The sequence below is a fragment of the Mobula hypostoma genome, chromosome 2, assembly GCF_963921235.1.
Source record: "Mobula hypostoma chromosome 2, sMobHyp1.1, whole genome shotgun sequence".
In the NCBI taxonomy this organism is placed as follows: Eukaryota; Metazoa; Chordata; class Chondrichthyes; order Myliobatiformes; family Myliobatidae; genus Mobula; species Mobula hypostoma.
This window is the reverse complement of record NC_086098.1, coordinates 91,835,265-91,859,477: the sequence shown is the minus strand read 5'-3', so window position 1 is coordinate 91,859,477 and position 24,213 is coordinate 91,835,265. Positions and strand designations below refer to the sequence as shown.

The 24,213-nt window shown below is 41.0% G+C and overlaps 1 protein-coding gene across 1 annotated transcript in view; it reads left to right on the top strand.

The window, feature by feature from the left end:
- The window catches only part of LOC134357346 (protein eyes shut homolog), a 352,502-nt gene that overhangs the window by 239,085 nt on the left and 89,204 nt on the right, over positions 1-24,213 (top strand). Inside the window, exons 4-6 of the mRNA XM_063068797.1 lie at positions 12,657-12,890; positions 16,088-16,210; positions 16,507-16,620. Of these exons, the coding sequence (XP_062924867.1) occupies positions 12,657-12,890; positions 16,088-16,210; positions 16,507-16,620 (471 nt within the window). The remainder of the gene's footprint in view (positions 1-12,656; positions 12,891-16,087; positions 16,211-16,506; positions 16,621-24,213) is intronic.

Genomic DNA, 24,213 nt, shown 5'->3' with positions numbered 1-24,213 from the left:
TGGTTTAATTTTGTTTCTTATTCTGAGCATGATGATTCTAAGCAGAATTTTTGTGAGGTGGCTCATTAAATAATTGTTCTGTGTTGTCCACACTCTGTTGCACCTGGTTTCTTTGGTAGTGCAATGAATACTGTCTTTAAAAAATCTTCTGGTACCTTGCCACTGTTGTATATTCTATTCAATAAGATTGTTAATTTCTCTACACCAAAATCTTCTAGCGCTTCATACAGTTTAACCAGAATGTTATCTGGTTCTGATGATCTCACCTTTCGCATTTTCTTCATAGCATATTCCACTTCTTCTTTTAGTATTGCTGGGTCCTCGTTGTTGTTGCAAATATCAAAGTTGTCCTCTCGGTTTTTGTCGTCGTATAAGTCTTTGACGTGTTCTGACCATCTTTGCAACATTTTTCCTTTTTCCATAACTGTAGAGCCGTCTTTTGCTTTTATATATCCTGTTGTTGCCCCGCTTTTCTTCTGATTTGTGACCTCTTTGATCTCTATCATGCATACATTTGCTTTTGTTGGTCTTCTGCAATTGTTTTATTAACTCACATTTGTCCTTAAGCCACTTTTCTTTTGCTTCTTTGCACTTGGTTGTTATCTGTGCATGCAAGGATACGTAGGCTTTTTCGTTTTCTTTGTTTCATAAGATTCAGAATTTCTTCTGTCATCCACTTCTTTTTAGCTTTCTTTCTGTTGTTTGGGAATCACCTCTTGTGCTGCTTGTGTTATGCTGCCTCTGAGATTTTTCCATTGCTGTTCTATAATAGTGATGTTTTGTAGAGCCTCGAATTTATTCTTCACTGTTATTTGGAATTCATTTTTGATGTCACTGTTTTTTCTCAAAAATCCCAAATTCGGCGTTGGCTGTACTCTTGGTCTTTAAGCTTTCTGAGTCTCAGGTACATCACGCTGATTATTGGTACGTGGTCACTGTAGCAGTCTGCACCCGGATATGTCTTGCATGATTTCAGAGCATTTCTATACCTTCTCCTTATAAGCACATAATCAATCTGGTTTCTGGTGTTGTCCCCTGGGCTCTTCCATGTCCATAGTTTTTTCAGGTGTTGCTTGAAGACGGTATTACCAATTATATAATCTTTTTCTGTCACCCATGTAACTAGTCGTTCACCTCTCTCATTTCTCTCACCTATGCCATAATGCCCAATATTGTCCTCGTCCCTGGTCTTGCCTACTTTTGCTTTGAAGTCACCTTGAATAATGGTATTTTCTGAGCTTTTACATTGTCTTAATGCTGTTTCTAGTTTGTCATAAAATTGATCAATGCTTTCTTCACTGCTGTCTGCTGTTGGGGCATAAACTTGAACGATGTTAATGTCAAAAGGTTTTGCATGTAGTTTCACAAGTAACATTCAATCTGATATTGTCCAGTAGCCTTTTATTGATTTTGCATGTTCTTCATCTAACATAATTCCAACACCTTTTTCATGTATTTCTCCTCCTGAGTAAATGATGGTATATCCCTCTGAGCTTGTTTTACCAGCTCCTTTCCACCTCATCTCGCACATTCCCAAGATGTTGATGTTTAATCTTTTCATTTCCTGTTTGATGTTGTCTAGTTTACCAGGTTGGTTAAGGGTTCTTACATTCCATGTTGCTAGTCTGATCTTCCTTGCTTTTAATCTGCTGACAGTTGTTGGATAACGGTTCAGGTTCACCTGTGGCACATGAGATCCTCTACCAGATGAGGCTCCTTCGGTGAAGCCTCCATTCACATCTTTGAGCTGAGACCGTAGTTGATTTGAGTTCATGATTGTACAAGAGTGGGATACTGAAGTGGTTTCCCGTTGCCTTCTTCCGTTGCAGTGTCCATACTGGACGGGTAACCCTGGCCATTGATCAGCAGATTCATCTGCCCAGCGTTTTTAGTTTTACAACCATAAATTCCAATTGTAGAATGTAGTGTAAAACCATCCACCACCTGAAAACCATGGCTTCTCTTGACCCTGATTGGGAGACTAAACAGGTACTACACCTTGCCCAAGGGTGACCTGTAGGCTATCGGATGGAAAGCGTGCCTTACACCTCCTTTTGCTGAGCAATTGCACAGCACCAACACCGGGAATAAGAATATACTGAGCCTTTATTGTGCATGAAGAGGCAATATGCTATTTCTCAGTATAACACAGTTGGCCATCTGCAATCACAACTAATGAAATGCAAGCAGATTATGTGATAGAATGAAGAAATCATGAGTTAAGTATTTTATGAGCGCCAAAGAAGGAAATGAGGTACTACTAATATTATGTTAAGAGGTAGGTAGAACGGATGGGATAGTGACAGAGTTCTGAGTAAAAATGATGGAAGTACAGTTGTAATGCAAAGTTAGGTAAACCCAGCAATCTGAATGCTCCAGATGAACAGTTGATGGAATGCTGTAGAGAATGCAGTGAACAGACAATGACAAAACTAAGAAGACAATGCCCAGGCAGTGTGCACTGGATTAAAAACTTTGTTCGAGGATTCCTTTGCATTCTTTCTGAATGACATTCCATTAGGTGAAAGGAATGTTCTTATGGAGAGGTTAATTATTACTCACATTCTATCACTGAGACTTGGATGAATGCTCACTAGTGTCAAAAGGGTATGCTAGGATATGAAATCAATACAATGGAAGACAATGGAAATCTAAAATAAAAACAGAAAATACTGGAAACACTCAGGTTGCAACTCTGGAAAAAGGAATAGTGTTAATGAATGAACTCTTCTCAGGATTCCAGCCAGGTACAGGTGTCCATTTTAACTGTTCTTTCAATGACATACTCCACCATCTTCATCAGGGAAGGTGCCTGGACATGTCTAGTCCGGTGGTGTTCATACCCCAGTCGTCTGTCCCTCCTAATTGGTTACTTCTTATCCAATCAGATTTCCACTATCTCACCTTGCTTACAATTGAATTCCAGTTCTTTTCAGAAAAAGACCTTTGTTTTTGTTAAATTCATTTTCCTCTGGTATTATTTCAAAGGTTCCTTTCACCAGGCAGTCCCAAAAGTCATTGGCCAATACGAATGCTATGTTCTGTTACTGCCGATTTTTCCGGGTAACCTAAATGGATACACCTTCTCAGTTCTTTAATGCGGGTTTGCTCTGTGCATCCCATCTGGCCCTTAAAAGAGCCGATGGAAAAACCAGCAAACCTGACAACGGGGAGGAACCCATGGCTATCGCCTGTCTTCCCTCTATTTCCACGGTTTCTGGAAGGATCACCAGGATGCTCAAGAAATACAGGATTAATATCATCCATAAACCCATAAGGAAGCACAAATCACAGCTTACGTGGGTCAAAGATGACCTGGGAGTCAGGACAGCTGGTGTTCACAGGATTCCCTCAGAATGTGGAACAACATACGTCGGTCAGACAGGGCGCATGGTGGAATCCCCCATCAAGGTACACAGGAAGTGTATCCGTTTGCATTACCTGGCGAAATGAGTGGTAGCAGAACACTGATTTTGCGTTGGCCATGGGATTGACTTTGACAGCACAAAACTATTGTGGCATGCCAATGGTGAAGGAAGCTATTAAAATAAAACTAGAGAAAAAGAATTTTAACAAAGATGAAGGTCTTGCTCTAAGTAAGAACTGGGATTCGATTGTGAACATGGTAGGAGAAAGGAAACCTGATTGAATGAGGACTAACCAATCAGGAGGGACGGACTATAGGGGTATAAATACCACTGGACTAGACATGTCCAGGCATCATCCCTGATGAAGATGGCACAGTTTGTCATTAAAACGTCAGTTAGAATTGATACCTGCACACGGCTGGAGGCCCGAGAAAAGTTTATTTGTCATATACACCGGGAAAAAACTAGATCACTTTTTTCAACAGTGTTTCAGTTCAGATGAAGCTTTTTATAGATAAGATGTATTAATTTAATAACAATTAAAGGTTTTGCAAGATTTATACTGGAAGGCAGCGACAGGCTATTCATTATTTATGTTTGGTAAGAAAATGCTGCTCTGGACACATTGCACAAGCCTCTCTTACTACACATTTTTTTCCCAGGGTCAAAATGTCTTAGACTAGAGAGCATGAATTTTAAGTGAGAGGGGAGAATTTCAAAGTAGATGTGCAGGGTAGGTATTTTTATTTAACAGACTGGGATATAGCTCATGTACAGGACGGAGGGATTAGGTGCTATTAGTTTGGTGCAGCATCATGGGCCGGAGGGCTGAATACTTATGCTGCATTGTTTTATATTTTAATGTTGAACCAACCCACAAAAAGGCCCAAGTCACAGAGAACACAGCATGGAAATAGTCCTCGTGACCTAAAACATCAATTGTTCATTTCCCTTCAGAGCTGCTGCCTGACTCATTGAGTTCCTTCAGCTCCTTTATGTGTTGCTACAGATTTCCAGAGTTCATAGTCTGTCTTTTGTCTGCAAGGTTGGTTATCTGCTGTTATTGAGTTCAGTGTTGTGTGCTGAGGGTTGTAATGTCCTAGTCTGTAAGATGATGTATTTGTTTCCTCAACTTACTTTTGGGCTTCATTGAAACATTGCTCGAGGCCAAAGTTAGAGAAGGTATACAACATTATGAGTGGTATCGATAGGATCAATGCAAGCAAGTTTTTCCCCCACTGAGGGTAGGTGAGACTAAAACTGAATGACATGGGATAAGGATGAAATGTAAGGAGCATCTTCTGCACTCAGAGAGTGAAGAGCATGTGGAACAAGCTGTCAGCGGAAGTGGTGGATGCGGATTTGATTTCAACATTTCAGAGAAATTTGGTTAAGTACATAGATGGGATGGTTACAGAGGGCGATGGTGGATGAGGGTAGGAGGGACTGGGCAAAATAACAATTTGGCATGGGCTAGATGTGTTGAAGAGCCTGTTTTTGTGCTGCAGACTATGACAAAGAACTAAATTGATAGCAAAATGGAAACTCAGGGTCAGCCAAACAGCATGAACTGCAATCTTTCAGAGAGCACTCACCCAATCTGCATTGTTCCTTCAACACAGAGGAGAACGTTTTAGAGAATAACCTATCCCACACACCTTAAGTATTAGGTGTACAGGCAATGCATAGTGACTCCTTCAGGAAAAAGGGAGAGAAGGAGAAACAGAAACAACAGCGAAATTTATTTAAATAAAAAATAAACAAAAACAAATGAAGAGGAAATCTAATGCCACAAAACTCTAGCCAAGGAATTACGATCAACAGTGTTAGTGCAGAAGCCCATTGTTATCATCAAAATTGATTCTATTCATTTTTAACATGTGAATCTTCATTGAACTGTTGAGACTTCATGGCATAACCAACTTTGCCCTGAAAAGATGGTTAATTGCTTTAAAAATGGTTGTTCCTTTGAAATAACAGAAGACTGTTCAGTTTCACTCATATTGATACAGAGAGTGAAATGTGTTAGAACATCTTGTTCTTCTAAAATTGGGAGAAAGAAAATATCTATATTTCATTCTTCCTTCATACAAAAAAATCCTTTCCAGCTCCCATTCCCTACTCCTTGTTTCCCCATAACCTTGCAACTTATTTTCTTTCACATGTGCATCAACTTTGCTTTGATCAATTTTTGCCGCTTACCTACACTGAAGGGTAACTTACAGTCACCATTTCATCTACCGGCACATCTTTCAGATTTAGGAGGAAACTGGAGCACCTGACAGGAAACAGATCTAATCACAGAGAGAATATGCAATCTTTGTACAGAAAGCACGGGAGGTCAGGATCAAACCTACGTAGGTAAGCAGACTGCTAACTATTGCACCACTGTCCCACAGCATTGAGGGGCTCCAAAACCGGTTGTAGTCCATGAAATTGAAGGAACTACAACAGCCAATATGAGTTTAAGAAGCCTGCACAGATAATGAAATTCTGAGCAGATAACCAATTTTAGTGGGGTTGGCTGAGGAATAAATTTTGACCTGAAGCAAGTAAATATCCTGTTCTTTTCAAAATAAGAGCATAGAATAGTTTTAAATATACTTCAGAGGGCAAAAAGATTTAATATCTCATCCAAATAAGAAAAAAACAGTTGTAGTGACTGCAGTAGTTTCTCAGTACAGCAGTCAAAAACCAGCTCAAGTAGCTGGTGTGGGACTCAAGCCTTCAGACTTCTGTATCAAGCAGGTGTCCAGTCACATGAACCATGGCTGTCAATGTGCGAAGGTCATACCGATACAAACCTCTCCTAAACCGAGCTTTCCAGGTGTAAAGTTAAAGATGAGCTTAATTTCTCACATGTACGTTGAAACATGTATTGTTTGGGTCAAATCAAATCAGCAAGGAGTGTGCTGGGGTCAGCCCATGAGTGTCACCACATCCCAGAGCCAGTGGAGCATGCCCACAACTCGCTGACCCTAATCATACTCCTTTGGCACGTGGAAGGAAACTGGAGCACCCAGAGGAAACCCACACGGTCAGGGAGACAACAGAGAAACTCTTTGGAGCAAGTGCCAAGAAATGAACCCTGATCTCACAGCTGTCACTCTGAGGTGTTACAGCAACCACTGCTCTAAAGGAGTGGGAGTGTAAGCTCACTGTGCAGACTCCACACTTGAAAAGCTTATCCCCAGATGCGGCAGGGAATCTTAGTGTATCTTCAGTAAAGATTCTGTTACCTGGTGAATGGTTTTCTTGAGTATCAGAATCAGTTTAACAAGGCAAAACATATTTATACACTGTCTATATACAGTATATTGTGTGTACTTTGCAAGATTTGAATTCAAGGAACAAGCTTTACATGACACCAAGGGTATGTGATCTTAAAACAACACCACTGACAATTTCTATTGTTAGTTTGTACTCAGAGACAATCAAGTCTCCCCTATGGACCTTGTAAAACATTAATAAGCTGGAGAACCTTAAAATCCTTTTTATTTGCTGTTGCTCTTTCTTTTTAATTGGACAACTAGCATTTTTCACATGCAATAAATGAATGACACCAAAGCCCTTCACAGCTCACTGTAGAGGAATCCATTATCTCCAAAGAAACTGACTTCCTGCTCTTCCTCTCCACATCCCTAGCAACCATCCTCTTCCCCTTCCCATCACCCACCTGAGTCTGGAAAATGGCAACTGAGAGACCACAGAAAGAGGCAAAAACCAAACAACTGGCAGCAAAATAAAAGAATAATTTTTACTGAATCTTACACATGGCTTGCATTGTGCTGAAAAACATAATTAATGTGTGGAACAAGCCCTGCTCAGTCAGTTGTTTTTCCTGCATTTTTGTTACTTTACAGAATAAGACTTTTATAACTACATCATAACATAATTATTTGCAGAGCTGGAACATACTGAGTTGAAAGTCAGAGAGTCAGAAGAAAGCACAAGATTGTACAGCATGACCAGTTCACACATGTTAGCATGAGAACCTGTTACATTCATCCTGATTTAGACTTATTTACCACAAATATATTGAAATATACAGTGAAATGTGTCATTTCCACTAACACTAACACAGTCAAGGATGTGATGGGGGCAGCCCACAAGTGTCACCACACATTGTAATGCCAACATAGCATGCCCACAACGCCTGACAGAACAACACAGAACACAACAAAGCAAAACATATCAACACAATAACAGCAAGACAAGCACCTGTTCCACACACCCAACCACCCATCCTCCTACATACACAGTCCCCTAACCCTAGGACAGGCTACCTTTGGGCTTAGCCTCCAGTGGACTCAAGGACCGGGAGTTATTGGCTTTTGACTGTCTCCCCAGAGTCACAGAGATTTTCAGACTTGGCGGGGGCGGGGGGGGGGTGCAGCCACTGGGCTTCGACTTCTGGACTTCCAGTCGATATACAGGTTTCAGTCTGCACTTTCAATCAACCTTCGGGCTGGAGAAAGAAGCGAACTCCAGGGCTGGAACACTGGACTTGCCAATGATGAGATCCTGTACACTTAGTTTCAAACCCCGGTCTCGCCAAATTGTGTACCAAAGAGATCACCGTTGCTCAAGCCTCTTGCTCACATGGAACTCAGATCCCAGAATTCACCATCCAACCATATCCACATCACTGACCTGCAAGCACAGATCAGAGGGTTAGACTGCAGCCTGTCCTCTATTTCCCCACATTTCTTTCCCAAAACCTTAAAGAACCCTTAACTGCCCTGTCTGTCCCCAAAACCATCCCTGAGAACCTACTAAAACCTAACAATTGACTAAGTCTGAGCCACAAACTCAATGGAGACTGCAGCTTGCTACCATCATGGGAGGTAAACTTTGGAGAGGAAGGCTTAGCTCTTGTGAGATATGTCACTTCTAAGTCTACTGCCTTCCCTTGGTACTGCAATGGACTGCATTTACTGCCAAGTTGTCAGTACTGGAACTGACCCGAGAGTAATGTGGATTGATGTGATGCCCAAAGTGGAAATTGTTCAATGTGCCATTACAAACATTCATTTACTTTCTGAAGAAAAATACCGTAAGCGAAAGTTCAAAGAAAAAAAAATGACCAACGGTCTGGAGGATAAAATGATATGTAATTTACCCACTAGATTTTGACAGTGCCATTGATTAGAATTTGATTAACTTTCATTGTGATGTATATTCCAGCTGACATCCATATTTTCTGTTTAGAGCATTAGTGCAGTGTCCAGCTCATCTACCTTCACAGAATAACAAAACTGTAATAGAATCTGGTCTCGGGAAATATTAAGTTAGTGTCCAATTCTATATTGCCATTTTATTATATGACCATAAATGTTGGATAGAAAATTGAAAGGGAACAACTAGCCTAATTCTTTCAAGAAATATGTACGTTCTGAGATGCTATTCCAACCCACTTGGTTATCTGAGGAAAAGAGCCCTGTGACATTTATGTTCCCTTTTCTGTTATAGAGACATTGAGACAATATCCAAGGGTTTAAATATAGTTGCTGTATATGACTTGTGCTGGCAATCCTGGCATTTATTGCCTGTCTAATTGACCATGAGAAGGTGGTTGTAAGCCTCCTCCTTGAACCACTGCAATGCTTTGGGTGAAGGTACTCCAACAGAGCTGTTGTATAGGGTGCTTCAGGGAAACATTTGACAGTCCACTTTAAACTACAGTTCAATACACCTGAGAATCAGTAATATTAATGATGATCGAAATAAGTTAAAAAAAAAATTACTGTAAAGAAATGACACATTTAATTACAGTATTTAGAGTATATGATTCACTTGGAAAGATGTATTAAATAATGTGGTCAGTGGTACTGTAAGACATAGGAGTAGAATTGGACCATCTGGCCCATGGAGTCTGCTGTGCCATTCCATCATGGTGATTTATTATCCCACTCAACCTATTCTTCTGCCTTCTCCACATAATTTCTGTCATCCTTACGGATCAAGAACCTATCAACCTTCATTTTGAATATACCCTTTGGCTTGACCTCCACAGCCATCTGTGGGAATGAATTACCCAGATTCACCAGCTTCTGTCTAAAGAAATTTCTCCTCATCTCTTTTCTATAGGAGCGTCCCTCTATCTAAGGTCTTATTCTGATCTCTTCTATTTTCTGAGGCGAGTATGTGGTCTCCTTCTATGTTGTTAGTAAATATAATACATTTAATTGAATCTTATAAAGTAATAAACATTAACTGAAATATTAAGAACAGAAAAATAGATAAACCACATCCCTCACTTTATCCTGAAGGTCAGTGAACACCAACCCTACCCCCCATACCATGGGTTAAATACAACCTTGCTGTCATGTGTGACTTCAAGGTTCCCTGTTGCATTGGAAATGAAAATGTATACAGATCCACAGCCAGAAATTTAAACTCCAGCCCAGTATTTCTAAGTTAGGATGCTGTATGTCTTGGAGGGGCAATCTTCATGTCGTGATATTTCCATAATCTTGCTGCCTTTGTTCTAATTTCTGGTCAAGATCAGGGTAATAAGCAGATAGAAACATAGAAAATATGCAGCACAATACAGGCCCTTCGGCCACAAAGCTGTGCCGAACATGTCCCTACATTAGAACTACCTAAGCTTTACCCATAGAATTCTATTTTCCTAAGCTCCATGTAGCCATCCAGGAGTCTCTTAAAAGACCCTATCGTTTCCACCTCCACCACCACCGCCGACAGCCCATTCCATGCGCTCACCACTCTCTACGTAAAAAAATTACCCCGACATCTCCTCTGTACCTACTTCCAAGCACCTTAAAACTATGCCCTCTCATGCTAGCCATTTCAGCCCTGGGGAAAAGCCTCTGACTATCCACATGATCAATGCCTCTCATTATCTTGTACACCTCCATCAAGTCACCTCTCATCTTCCATCACACCAAGGCCGAGTTCACTCAACCTATTATTATAAACCATGCTCCCCAATCCAGGCAACATCCTTGTAATTCTCCTCTGCACATTTTCTATGGTTTCCACGTCCTTCCTCTAGTGAGGCGACCAGAACTGAGCACGGTACTCCAAGTGGGGTCTGACCCAGGGTCCTATGTAGCTGCAACATCACCTCTCGGCTCTTAAACTCAATCCCACGGTTGATGAAAGCCAATGCACCATATGCCTTCTTAACCACAGAGTCAACCTGCGTAGCAGCTTTGAGTGTCCTATAGACTCGAACCCCAAAGATGGATCACTACAATCTTTACCTTCTCCAACTCATTCACTATTCCAATTTCAAGGTCTGGTTATGTTGCTTCTTCACTATTGGATCAATATACTGGGCTTCCCTGTCTTAGAACACCAAGGAGTATCTTCACAATGGGCACCACAATGATTAAAGAAGACATCTCACCACCAAGGAAAATTTTGGATGGCCAATAAATATTACCGATAACAGTGATTCCCAGTATGTTAAATAAAATCTAAGATACTGTATCGCCAACCATTTTATGCCTAATAAGCACACATCTAACTTGATTGTAGTTGGCAAAATGTTAATCAACAGTGGCCATTTTATTAGATACAGGAGTGGAACCATTGTACTCTTCTGCTGCTGCAGCTCATCCACTTCAAGATTTGACATTTTGTGCATTCAGAGATGCTGTTCTGCACACCACTGTTGTTATGCATGTTTATTTAACTTATTGTTGCCTTCCTGTCAGCTCGAACCAGTCTGGTCATTCTCCGTAGATCTCCCTCATTAACAAGGCATTTTCATCCTCAGAAATGCTGTCCTTATATGTTTCTTTTGTTTTTCACACCATTCTCTGTAAACTCTAGACACCTTTGTGTGTGAAAAGCCCAGGAGATCAGCAGTTTCTGAGATACTCAAACCACCCAGTCTGGCACCACCGATTATTCCGTAGTCAAAGTCACTTAGATAACAGTTCTTTCCCATTCTGATGTTTGGTCTGAGCATTAAATGAACCTCTTGACCATGCCTGCACGCTTTTCTACATTGAGTTGCTACTACATGCTTGGCTGATTAGATAACTGCATCAGCGAGCAGGTGTACAGACGGATGTACCTAAAAGGTGGCCACTGAGTGTAGATCGTTGGACTGGAATTACAGCCCATTCTTATGCAATGTGGCGGGGTGTGGAGTACAAAGGGGAAGAAAAGGTGCATGCGTTCTTGAATGATGCACATACAATTGTTTTAAAAGTTTATGGGTTATACTCTGTGAATATTCATTGTAATTGAATTGTCACCAGATTGATATTGTTTATACTTGTTTGATAAGCCTTCCCTTATTTAAATGTATTTCAACTCTGTCATTTTCATCCTTGTTGAAATGGAATTGTCAGTAAAAAGAATTGCAACATGTTATGAATCCCTTAGGACCATGCTCATGTTAAATTCCCTTTTCTGCTATTTTAACAAAGGCTTTGAGCCATTTGAATAAATGGACCAGTGCCTCCATTAGATAATGGAGAAAGGAATTTATTATGAGCCCGTTGTACAATAAAACCACTTGCATTCATTTTTACCCTATTATTGTAGCTCTTGAAACAGTGTAAGCACAAGTCTGAATGTGAGTGAACAATAGGTGTGAATACTCTTTTTAAATCTGAAAGGTGAGTTTCTGCTGTATTTGCATATATGATGAATCCTAATTCTTCAAGAAAAAAAACCTGACATGGAAGTGTTGTGGTTTCAGTCAGGATCTATGAGCGAGTAGGAAGAGCTTCCAGTGTTTCCTGGTTTGTCTGTATGAGTAACTCTCCAATGTTAGTTAACCTGTGTCAAGTTGGTTTTCTGAGTTGTGGAAAGCAGAAGGAAGTTGATCTGTCTACATTTAATCCACATTCAATTATTTTTTTGCAGACTTTTTCTCAATCTCATGACCTCTCCAAACTAGAAGAGCAGTACATATTTGTAAATTCAAGAAGTTCACCTGTGGTCTTGCATAGTTTGTCTTCTTTTGCATATTGTTTGTTCATCAGTCTGTGTTTGTGTGTTGTGTTTCTTTGTTCTACTCTGAATGTTCACATCAAAATGGATCACACGGTAGTATATTCTGGCATATACAGATTTTGGATAATAAATTTACATTGAACCTTGCACTTTGGACCCTCAGAGCCATAAACCATCCTGACCTGAGCAATAATCACCATTCCTTCTTTGATCTGGGCCAAAACCTTGGAATCATCTGACAAAGCAAAAAAAAAAGCAATCTTTAACTGTTTGCATGCAAGTTCAAAGTTGTATTTGCACTGTATTTTTACTAGAGCAAAATTAATAAAACATTGGTTGTTTTGACAGGTTTTGAAAGTAAAGACTGTTCAGTGGAAATTAGTGAATGTCTGTCAAATCCATGCCACCCTGCAAACACCATCTACTGTGAAGATCTGGTGAATAGTTTTCGATGTATTTGTCACCTCGGATATATGGGACAGACCTGTGCAACTCCAGTAAATATCTGTATGGTGGGATTATGCCAGAACAACTCACAATGCATAGATGAGCCGACAGAATTTAGATGCCATTGTCTTCATGGTAGGTATGCATCTTGGTAGATGTCTCACTCTTGTTTCGTCCAATTGTATCGAGTTTTCAGACATGCCTTTTGAAAAGGAATATGAATTTATGCTGCTGTAAATTTAAGTTGAATTGTAAAAGAAAGATTGAAGGATCAAGATTTTTAAATGTCATTCCCAGTATACAAATGTAAAGGAGAACAAAATTATTGTTCTCCATATCAGATGCAGCAATACAAAAAAACACAAAACACAATGAGGATAAAGAACACAATAATAAAAAACATAATATAAACACACACACACACACACACACACATACATATACATACATACATACATACATACACATACACAAGATAGGCTATATATCATATGAGGAATGTCTGGCAGTTTACCGTATGAGGGAAGTCTGGCAGCTCTTGGGTTGTATCCCCTGGAGTTCAGGAGAATGAGGGGGGATCTGATAGAAACATTCCAAATGTTAAAAGGCCTGAACATATTAGATATGGCAAAGTTATTTCCCACGGTGTGGGAGTCCAGGATAAGAGGGCATAATTTCTGGATTGAAGGACATCCTTTTAGAACTGAGATGCGGAGAAATTACTTTAGTCAGGGGGTGGTAAATCTGTGCAATTTGTTGCCACGAGCGGCTGTGGAGGCCAAGTCATTGAGTGCATTTAAGGCAGAGATAGATAGGTTCTTGACTAGCCAGGGCATCAAAGCGTACGGGGAGAAGGCAGGGGAGTGGGAATGACTGGAAGAATTGGATCAGCCCATGATTGAATGGTGGAGCAGACTTGATGGGCAAAATGGTCTACATCTGCTCCTATATCTTATGGTCTTATATACAACTTACAGTCAAGATGGTGCCTGCGTACAATGCTCCCATGGTCGACATCTGGATTGACCATGAATCCATTTATTTCACTTCTTTCATATCTTTACTTCTGTTTTTCATCTCGATTGTGACTCTGGAACTGTTGGAGCATGTGATTTGCAGTTTGGAGATCGTTTGGTTGTTTCAGTGCTTTGCAGTCTCCGAGAGGGGTCTGGAAGGCAGAGGTAACAGGCACAAATCTTGTGTGTGGAGACAAAGGGATGAGGCACAAGCCTATGTTCGACTCCATTTCACCAATTAAAGCTTCCATTGATTGCCGATTGAAGCAACAAGAGAGATTGAAACATTGAGGCGAATGCGGAGGGTGAGCGCTGGCTGCCTGTCTTTTGATCACTGGCGATCGCTCTGCTGCTGGAGAAGGAAGAGGTTGCCATTGTGCCAGGAAAATGGAGTCCAGATTTTCTGCATTTTTGACATGGATATGAATATGAATATAGAATTGGACTAGGGACTTTTTTGAGTTTTATGATTTTCTTATATTCCGTGTTTTTTGCCTGAGTTTTCGCATTTTTTGCATGCAGTGGAGGGGAATTTGGACAGTTGATGTGCCTATTCGATTGTTGTTTGTTTTTTTTTGTGCGGGGAGGAGGGATTTGGGGGTTAATGATTGTGCTGCCATTCTTTTCTTTCATGGCCATCTGGAGAAGAAGAATTTCAGCACTGTATACTTTGATAATAAGTTAACCTTTGAACACATAGATTAGTTGTACATACATAAAGTGACAATATGCACAGGAGTGTCTGTACATAGGGTGATTAATTAAATGATAATATAGTGGTGATGGGGGGGTGTAGTGAAGTGTGTTAGTGGTTGGAGGTGTTGATCAGCATTGCTGCTTGGGGAAAGTAGTTGTTTTTGAGTCTGTTGGTCATGGCGTGGATACAGCATAGACTTCTCCTTGATGGCAGTGAGGCAATAGTCCATGAGTACAGTGAGTTGGATCCTTTACGATATTGCTGGACTTTTTCTGGCTCCTTTCTGTAGGTTTAAGATGGCACTACTGAAGGCAAACAACAGCTTCCTGATGTTTAAAAGGCAAGGCGTTAGACTTAAAACATTATTAATAACATCTGTTCTGAAGTTTACGTGGTTAAATATCACGGCAAAAAATGAAGAGGCGAGCGAAGGCGAAGCTGATTGGAGGGATGAGTTGTGCTGATACGTTGCAAAGTCAAAGGGTAACGTATTCAGGACGGGGTCACAGATGGAGTTGGAGTGAGCGATTTGGAGAAGAGGAGCTTTGATTCCTGTCCAACTACCTTGGGTGTGAGGTTGGATTGTTCTAAACACCGAGCCAATTTGGAGAGGTCAAGAACTGCTTCAGGCTGGGCAGTGAGGTCTAGGCCCAGAGTGTGTCACTGCGGCAGGGTCTGGGCCCTGATGTAAGCATCAGTTGCTATTTGGACAAAATTAAACACTGACCCAGATAGACTGGAAAGGGAGAATGTCGGCAAGTGTGGGCCAATTTTGTTTGCTCGCACTGAATGTTCACTCTTCTCTCTGCGGCACTCAGGCTATCAGACTATCCAAGCTGTTGTGCTTTATGTCTGCAAGCTTTGTGGCAACATGTCCTGCTAATATGATAAACTGAGACCAAGGCTTTGAGCCTACTTCAGGCTGCTTTAGGGATTCAGATCTCAGGACTCAGTTTGGTTCAGAATGCCGTTGCTGACTTCAATTGTTTGCGTGATACGTGTTTCTTCTCTTTCTCTGCACATTGGTGGTTGGTCTTTATTTTTTTTAATTGGGTTCTTTCAGGAGTCTTGCTTTGTGGCTGGCTGTAAGCAGGCAAATCTCAAGGTTGTATAATTTATAGATACTTTGATAATAAATGTACTTTGAATCTTTGAATCTTTTGAATCTTTATATGCCCTTGATAGCAGGTAGGCTGGTGCCAATGATGCACTGGGCAGTTTTGATTACCTGCTGTAGAGCCTTCCTGTCTGTTGCAGTGTGGTTTCTGTACCAAGCAGTGACGTAGCAAGTGTAGAATATCAACAGAATATAGAATAGAACATATGGGTCATTCAGACTATTTGGCCCATTGACAGTATTCACTCTCCACAGACATTTCTCAATGCAAAGTGAACAACAAACTCTGATATCCTTTTCAGCCTCACAATCCCATTTAACATGTTTCTCCTTAATTGTATCAATGCCCATCTGTCCTAGCTCTTCGTAAACCACATGAATAAAAACTCTCCTGAATTAATGTATGGTAGTTTAGTACAATCAGTTGAAAAATGGTGTTACCTAAAATTGTTAATTCCTAAATGTTTTGCTACAAGTTATTATTTTTTTTTTCTTTCGACAGGATTAGAAGGAGATTTATGTGAGGCGGAAGGTGGAGATTGTGAGGCAGGTTCTTGCCATGCCCTTAGCGTCTGTGAGGCTGGCTTGAACTTATTTGCCTGTTACTGTGCACCAGGCTTTGTAGGTAAGTTTGATATGCTTCTTTCCTGTTACTGGCAGGCTTCTTTTGTGGCTGAGAGTGGACCGGGCTGACCTTGACAGTTTCCTAGGACATGTCTATTTGCTGAGCAATGATGAAAATGCAATTGGTCTTTCCCTCTTAAGGGCGATTGCAGGCTGTCTTTAATGTTTCATCTGATCTGAACGGGCAAAGTTTCTGTATATAATCCAATATAATTATTTGCTCTTCCTGTTGACAGTTGTGCCGGTGAGGCGCCACTGGAAAATTTCTAATGAAGTGAATCTTTGGCTTCTTTCTAGGCAATAACTGTGAGATTGAGGTGAATGAATGCCTAAGTGACCCCTGTCAGAATGATGGCACCTGTACTGATCTTCTCAACTCTTTCAGCTGTGTCTGTCCTGATGGATTTGAAGGTAAAGGACAGGAAATGAGGAGAGAAAATTTCAGTTGCTTTTCAAATATTAGCAATCCCATCCTGTCAGTAAACTTGAATTGCCCCAATAATTCTGTGCTCATCTATGGAAGCAGAAAATTAAAATGCTTTATAATACTTACATGTAAGCACGAAAACCATTTTCACATGATATTTGGAATAAAAGAGCCCCAGTAGCAACAAGAATTTATATGGTGCCTTTAATATTGTAAAATGTCCCAGGGTGTTTCATAAGAAAATTATTCAGATACAATTTGACAGTCAGGCAGTTGTTAAAATAGTTGATGAAAGATATAAACACAGGAGATTCTGCTCATGCTAGAAATCCAGAGCAACCCACATAAAATGCTGGGGGAAGTGAGGGGGTCAATCAGCAACTATGGAAAGGAAAGGGGAAAAAGCCAGAATAAGAAGGTGGGGGGAGGGAAGGAGTACAAGCTGGCAGATGATAGTGTAACCATGTGAGGGGGAAGGTGGGTGAGTGGATAGGGGAGATGAATTAAGAAGCTAGGTGGTGACAGAAGCGGTAAAGTGCTGGAAAAGAAGGAACCTGATAGGAGAGGACTATAGATTATGGAAGAGGATATATTTGTTGACAAATTTATCAGAACTTCCATCGGGACTGGAAAGAAAGGGAGCATAAGCCAGAATAAGATGGTGGCAGGGTTTTTCCCTCACCTGATCTCACCTATCGCCTGCTAGATTGTACTCCTCCCCTTCCCCTATCTTCTTTTTCTGGCTTCAGTCCCCTTCTTTTCCAGTCCTGATGAAGGCTTTCAGACTGAAATTTTGACTGTTTGTTCCCATCCTTTGATGCTGCCTGCCTTGCTGAGCTACTGCAGCATTTTGTGCATGTTGCTGCAGATTTCCTGCATCGGCAGAATCTCTTGAGTCTCTGTAGTGAGTTGATATATCTTTTTTCTTTACTTATCGTTGAACTCACAGACATTCAAGAACATAATTAAGCCATCATTTTGTCACCATTCCACTTACCACCACCTCTAATAACTGTTATTTCTTAATGTATGCTTGCCACAATTTGTCCTTTTAAGGATCACTTTAAATGAACAGAGTATCATCTGTTTATTGCTGTTGGTGACATTTTTACAGCATTAGTATTCTTGCCATGTATTTGTTGCCTAATGGACATGAGCTTGAATCTCATCAATGTATCATATATTCAAGCTTTCATTTGAAACTTAAGATTTCAGCAATTCAGTCTCCTTTAAGCTTGAAATTCATAATTAGCTGGGTAAATAAATAAATACATAAATTTTAGCTGTCACGGTGTTCTATTCTGTACAAAGTAAATTGGTTGCGGAGTGTATGACTTAAATGATGAATGGTGTATAATGCTGCCTGTACATTTGGTAAGAGAAAAATTAATCCCACTGGAATCCATGAATTAGATTTTCACTTTAAATGGCAGCTGAATGATTACTTGAATATGTTCGGAGGAGAGTAGAACAGTGTGTTGAAGGAAATAAATCTATTTCTGAAATGGCAAATTAGCCGAATTCAATAGAATCGGTATTAGTCTGAAGATTTTCTATGATAATCGTATCCAGCTTAACTAAGAGAGTAAAACACAGTCATCCAAGTCACTTCAACTTAAGGGACTGGTACCACACTTTTAAGGAGCGAGACATATAAAATTAACATTTATGAAGGAACTAACTTAACCTCAATGCAGATAGTATGTATTTTTGAACTGCTGTTACTGCCATATTATTTTAAAAATGTCCAGTAGCCATTTTGCACAAAGTAAATTCAAGTTCAGTTTATTTTCATTCATATGTACACACGTACACCACAAAATGAGACAACGTTCCTCCAGCCCAAGGTGCACAATGCAGTACATATAACTCACACTCATAGCACATGAAGTAGTATTATCACAAATAAATTAATAAATAATAAGGTGCATTTGCAGCACAAGTTAAAAAGTAAACAATATCGCACTATTGGCACCTCATGCATGACAAAACCTGGAGTTCAATAGTCTCACGGACTGGAGGAAGAAGCTGCTTCCCATCTTAACCATTCTTGTTCTTTTGCTATGGTGCCTACAGCCTACAGTAGGGGGTCAAGGAGATTGGTGAACAGATGGGAGCGATCATTGACAATGCTTAGGGCCTTGCATGCACAGCATTCCTGATAAATATCTCTGATGGATGGAAGAAAGACCCTGATGATCCTCTGAGCAGTCCTCACAATCTTTTGGTCAAGAAAGCACAGCAGTGGTTGACCTCATCAGCAATGAAACCAAGACAGCATACAGAGAAGAGGCAGAGCAGCTGGTGGAAAGGTGTGACGATGTTGAGAGTTCAGGTGAGATTATCCGTTATGTGCACTTCGAGAAACTCTCTCTACGGAGGAGCTGTGTAGGTGCAGTGAGGAGTGGTTAGTCTGCACCTTCCTATAATCTACAATCACCTCTTTGGTCTTGCCCACGTTGAGACGTGTTGCCCATTATTGTGCCCGCCAGCTGCTCTACCTCTTCTCCGTATGCTGTCTTGTTATCATTGCTGATGAGGTCAACCACTGCCGTGACATCAGCAAACTTAATGATTCAGTTTGATCTGGATCTAGCAGTATGATCATGCGTCAGTAGTGTGAACAAAAGTGGGCTGAGCACACAGCTCTGTGGGACGCCGGTGTGGTCCTATTTGAGTGATTAGTGAACTGGAAAGGGACCAATGTAGCAGGAAGATAGGCTCCAAGGTGCTCCATAACCAGCCGCTCAAAGCACTTCATTATTGTTGAGGTCAGCGCAACTGGGTGGTAGTCATTGAGGCAGATTACTGTCACTCTCTTGTGCACTGGGATGATGGTGGCCAGCTTGAAGCCTGAAGGGATTTTGAACTGTTTCAGAGAGAGTGTTGAAGATATTTGTTGGAACCTCTATTAATTGGGCAGCAAAGCCCATTGGCAGTTGACCAGGTACATTATCAGGCCCCACAAGTTTACATGGGTTGACCCTGGCTAGGGTCTTCCTCACATCAGCTGTGGCCAGACAGAGTGCCTGTCCCTTGGAGGGAAGAGAGGGGAGCCTGCCTCGCTGGCACATTGTTCCGTGCATCAAATGAAACGTAAAAGACATTCAGCCTATCAGGAAGAGAAGTGTTACTGTTGTTGACGTGCAGGGTGGACTTGGTCTGTTATGGTCTGTATGCCCTGCCACATGTACTTCATGTCTCTGTGGCCACAGGAATGGCTGTATACTTTCCTTGGGTTATCCCGTTTTGCCTTCCTGATGGTGCAGGAAAGTGCAGCTCTTGCTAACCTGAGAGCTGTCTTATCTCCCAATATGAAGCCAGCAGCCTGATCTGTCAGCCATATCCGGACCTCTGTTGTCAGCCATGGCTTCTAACTTGCCCTCACATAGACATGTCTCGTAATAGTGATATCCTCAAAGCACTTCTCTATGTAGCTAGTCACAGATCCTGTATATTCACTGATGTTCTAGTCCATGTTTTTAAAACAGTCCCACAATGCTTAGGTTGCTCTTTCTAGCCAGGTCTTTATCTCCCTTTGTTCTTGAATGCATAATCAAATAGTCAATTAAATTCTTTGAGTGGTCAAAAATAAAACTGGTCCGAACTCCAAACCAGGATGGTGCTTTTGAAATACAGCAATGTTTTGTGGGCAGCTTACAGTACTTCAAAATATACAGTCGGCCCTTTGTATCCGCAGATTCAACCAACCGCGGATTAGGATGGAAAAAAAAACTGAAGTTCTCTCTCCAACACTTGTTGTTTGAGCATGTACAGACTTTCTTTTCTTGTCATTATTCCCTAAACAATACAGTATAACAACTATTTACATAGCATTTACATAGTATTTAGGTATCGTAAGTAATCTAGAGATAATCTAAAATATACGGGAGGATGTGCGTAGGTTACCGCGGATCGGGATCGGAGGGCCGACTGTACTTCTAAACTCCTCTCACTACAGTCAGCTGCTGGTAATTTCCCTTTAAGTAGCATTTTTTGAACTGTCTTAAAGAACTAGTGATTTCATGATCCATTGAAGGAATCGCTGTACTTACCTTCAGGAATGTAAGTACGGCACCTTTAAGAAGATGCAGGTACATCGCCACAGCCAGAAGAGCGGAGGAGGGGAGGACACCAAGCCGGAATGAAACAGCAGGGTGGAAATCTTCCTTTACTCAGTGTATTGTTTGCAAATGTACAGTCACTGGAGAAGAAGATTGAGGACCTAAAAGGAAGATTGCTATATCGGAGGGAAATGGGGGACTGCTGTGTTCTGTGTTTCATGGAGATATGGCTCTCTTAAGACACACCAGATATGTCAGTACGATGTATTGATACTCCAGCTTGACCGGACTGCTGATTTGAAGAGAGCAAGAGCCGGGGGGCTATATTTCATGATAAATTATTTTGTGCTCAACATAGCAGCCTTGCCCACACTTTTGTTACCCCAAACGGGAGCATCTAGTGATAATGTGCTGACAGTTTTACATGCCAAGGGAGTTCTCCTCCCTGATCCTGACCAAAGGCCAAAGTCAAGCAGGCACTCGAAGTATTGAGCTCAGCGATTAGCGAACAAGAAACACCAACACTAACAACTTTCAAATCATTGTCAGGCACTTCAGTCAGGCTTGTTTGAATAAATCTTTGCCCAATTATCATCAACATTTCACCAGTAGCACTTAACCACTGTCATACTACAATTAGGAATGCCTATCGTTCCATCCCTAGACTGCATTTCGGGAAGTCTGATCATCTGGCTTTCCTCCAACTATTCACATACAAGCAGAGCCTGAAGGGCACTGCTCCAGAGGTAACAACAACAAAGTAGTGGTTGTAAGAGGCAGAGGATCAGCTATGGGATTGCTTTCAGGTCTGTGGATGGACTGGTTCGTGTTCAAGGAGTCATTAGAGAATCTGAATGAATATGCTGAAGTTGTCATGGGCATTATAAAAGCAATTGTAGACAAGTGTGGCCCCACAAAAGCATTCAGTCTTCCTCAGCCAGACAAACGGGATGAATGAACTGATACACAATCTGTTGAGGGACAGATCGGTGGTGTTCAGGTCTGGTGACCATGTAAAATACAAGAGGTCCAGATATGACCTCCAGAAAGACATCTCACATGCAAAGTGGCAATTCTGGATCAATTTTGAATCACTGAAGGATGCTTGACAGCTGTGGCAGGTCTTGGAAGCTATCACCTTCTAAAAAATGTAACCTAGTGACACAGGTGACAACAAGGTTTCATTCCCAGATAAGTTCAATGTCTTTTATGCTCACTTTGACTGTCCAAACATGGAGACACTTTCACAAAGTCCCATAGTCTCCATTAACTCTGTGATTTCATTCTTTGAGGCTGATGTAAGAGCCTCTTTTAGGAGGATGAACCTATGAAAAACATCCAGCCCAGATGGAGTATGTGGCCGAGTACTAAAGACCTGTACTGGAGGGTTCACTGATATTTTTAACCCTTCGCTTCAGCAGTCTGAGGTCCCCACATGCTTTAAGCAGGCTTCAATTATACCGGTGCCTAAGATGAACATGGTAATCATCCTCAATGACTGTCGTCCAGTAGCACTTGCATCCACTGTGATAAAATGCCTTAAGACATCGGAGATGAAACATATCAACTCCTGCTTGAGGAGATGCATGGATCCACTCCAACTTGCCTCCAGTCACAACAGGTCAACAACAGATGTTGACACGCTGCTCTTTCATCCCTGAAACATCTGGATTATGATGATGCATACATCAGGATGCTCTTCATTGACTACGGCTTGGAATTCAATACTATCACCCCTCAAACTTAATCAATAAGCTCTGAGACCTGAGCCTCAATACCTGGCTGTACAGCTGAATCCTCAATTTTCTCAATTGCAGACCCTAGTCAGTTCAGATTGGCAACAATATCTCCGCCAGAATCTCCATCAGCACAGGTGTACCACAACACTGTGTGGTTAACCACCTGCTCTATTTGCTTTATACTTATGACTGTATGACTAAGCACAGCTCCAATGTCATACTTAAGTTTGTTGATGACACCAGCATCATTGTCCGAAACAAAGGTGGTGATGAATCAGCATATAGGAGGGAGACTGAAGATCCAGCAGAGTGGTGCATAACACCAACCTTGCCCTCAGTGTCAGCAATGATAAGAAGCTGGTTATTGAATCCAGGAGAAGGAAACTGAGGTCATGAGCCAGTCCTCATTGGGGAATCACAGGTGGAAAGGATCAGCAACTATAAATTTCTTGCTGTTATTATTTCAGAGCATCTATCCTGGGTTCAGCATGTGAATGCCATTACAACGAAGCAAGGCAGACCTTCTATTTTCTTAAAAGTCTGAAAAGATTCAACATGTCATCTAAAACTTTAATAGATGTGCAGTGGAGAATATATTGACTGGTTGCATCATGGACTGGTATGGAAACACTAACGCTCTTGAACAGTAAAGCCTACAAAAAGTAATGATTATGGTCTAGTCCATCACAGGTAAAACTCATCCCACAATTTTGCATACTTGCATGGAGCGCTGTCGCTGGAAAGCAGTATCTATCATCAAGAATCCAACTATCCAGACCATGCTCTCTTCTCATTGCTGCCAACAGGAAGGAGGTACAGGAACTCAGGACCAACACCACCATATTCAGGAACAGTTATTACTCTTTGAGTATCAGTCTTTTGAACCAGAGGGGATATCTTCACTTACCCCAATACCGAACTGTTCCCATCACTTGTGGGTTCATTTTCAAGGGGTCTTCTTCTCATGTTCTTGATATTTGTTGCATATTTATTATTATTATTGTTAGTTTCTTTGTATTTACTGTGACTGCTTCCAAGAAAATAAATCTCAGGGTTGAATATGGTGACAAATATGTACTTTGATAAAAAAAATAATTTTGAACTTTGAAATTTGAAAGTTGAAAAAAATTAGCTTGTCCATCAGTATTAACGAGAGCTTTCTTCCCATATCCTCCTGAGGGGCTGGATAATTTAAAGTCTTATCTGAAAGTTGGTTCTTCTCACACAGCAGCAAATCTGCTGGAGGAATGTAGGAACACATCAGTTTGAGCAGCCTCTGTGGTGGTGGTGGGATGGGGTTGGGTGAGGAAGTGAGGTCTTTTTCTGTGTTGTCGTTCTCTGTGGCTCTTCAGGCATCAGTTGGTGACGGTTAGAGAACTTGCCTCCAGTTTGCCTTTTGAACAGACTACGTGTGGTGAAGACATACCAGATGCTGGAGCTACGTTCCAGGTTGGGAAACATCTATGGAAAGGAATAAAGAGTCAACATTTTGGGCCTAGATCCATCATCAGGACTGATCACCTCATGAATTTATTATTTTTTTAATTTTTTTGTCAACAAAATGACTGTCTTCTAATCCTAAATTAAATACATGATGTGATATTGATATTGTCAGTCATAGATGAAAGTATCAAAAGTGAGTGAGGTTTGTCGTTGCTTAGAAAAATAAAATTGTTGGGAAAATTGGGCAGCAATAGTTCTCAATTAATTTTAAATAGGCTACATTTAAGTAAATCCCCAGTGGCATGTACCATCAGTTATATGCTTTCATCTC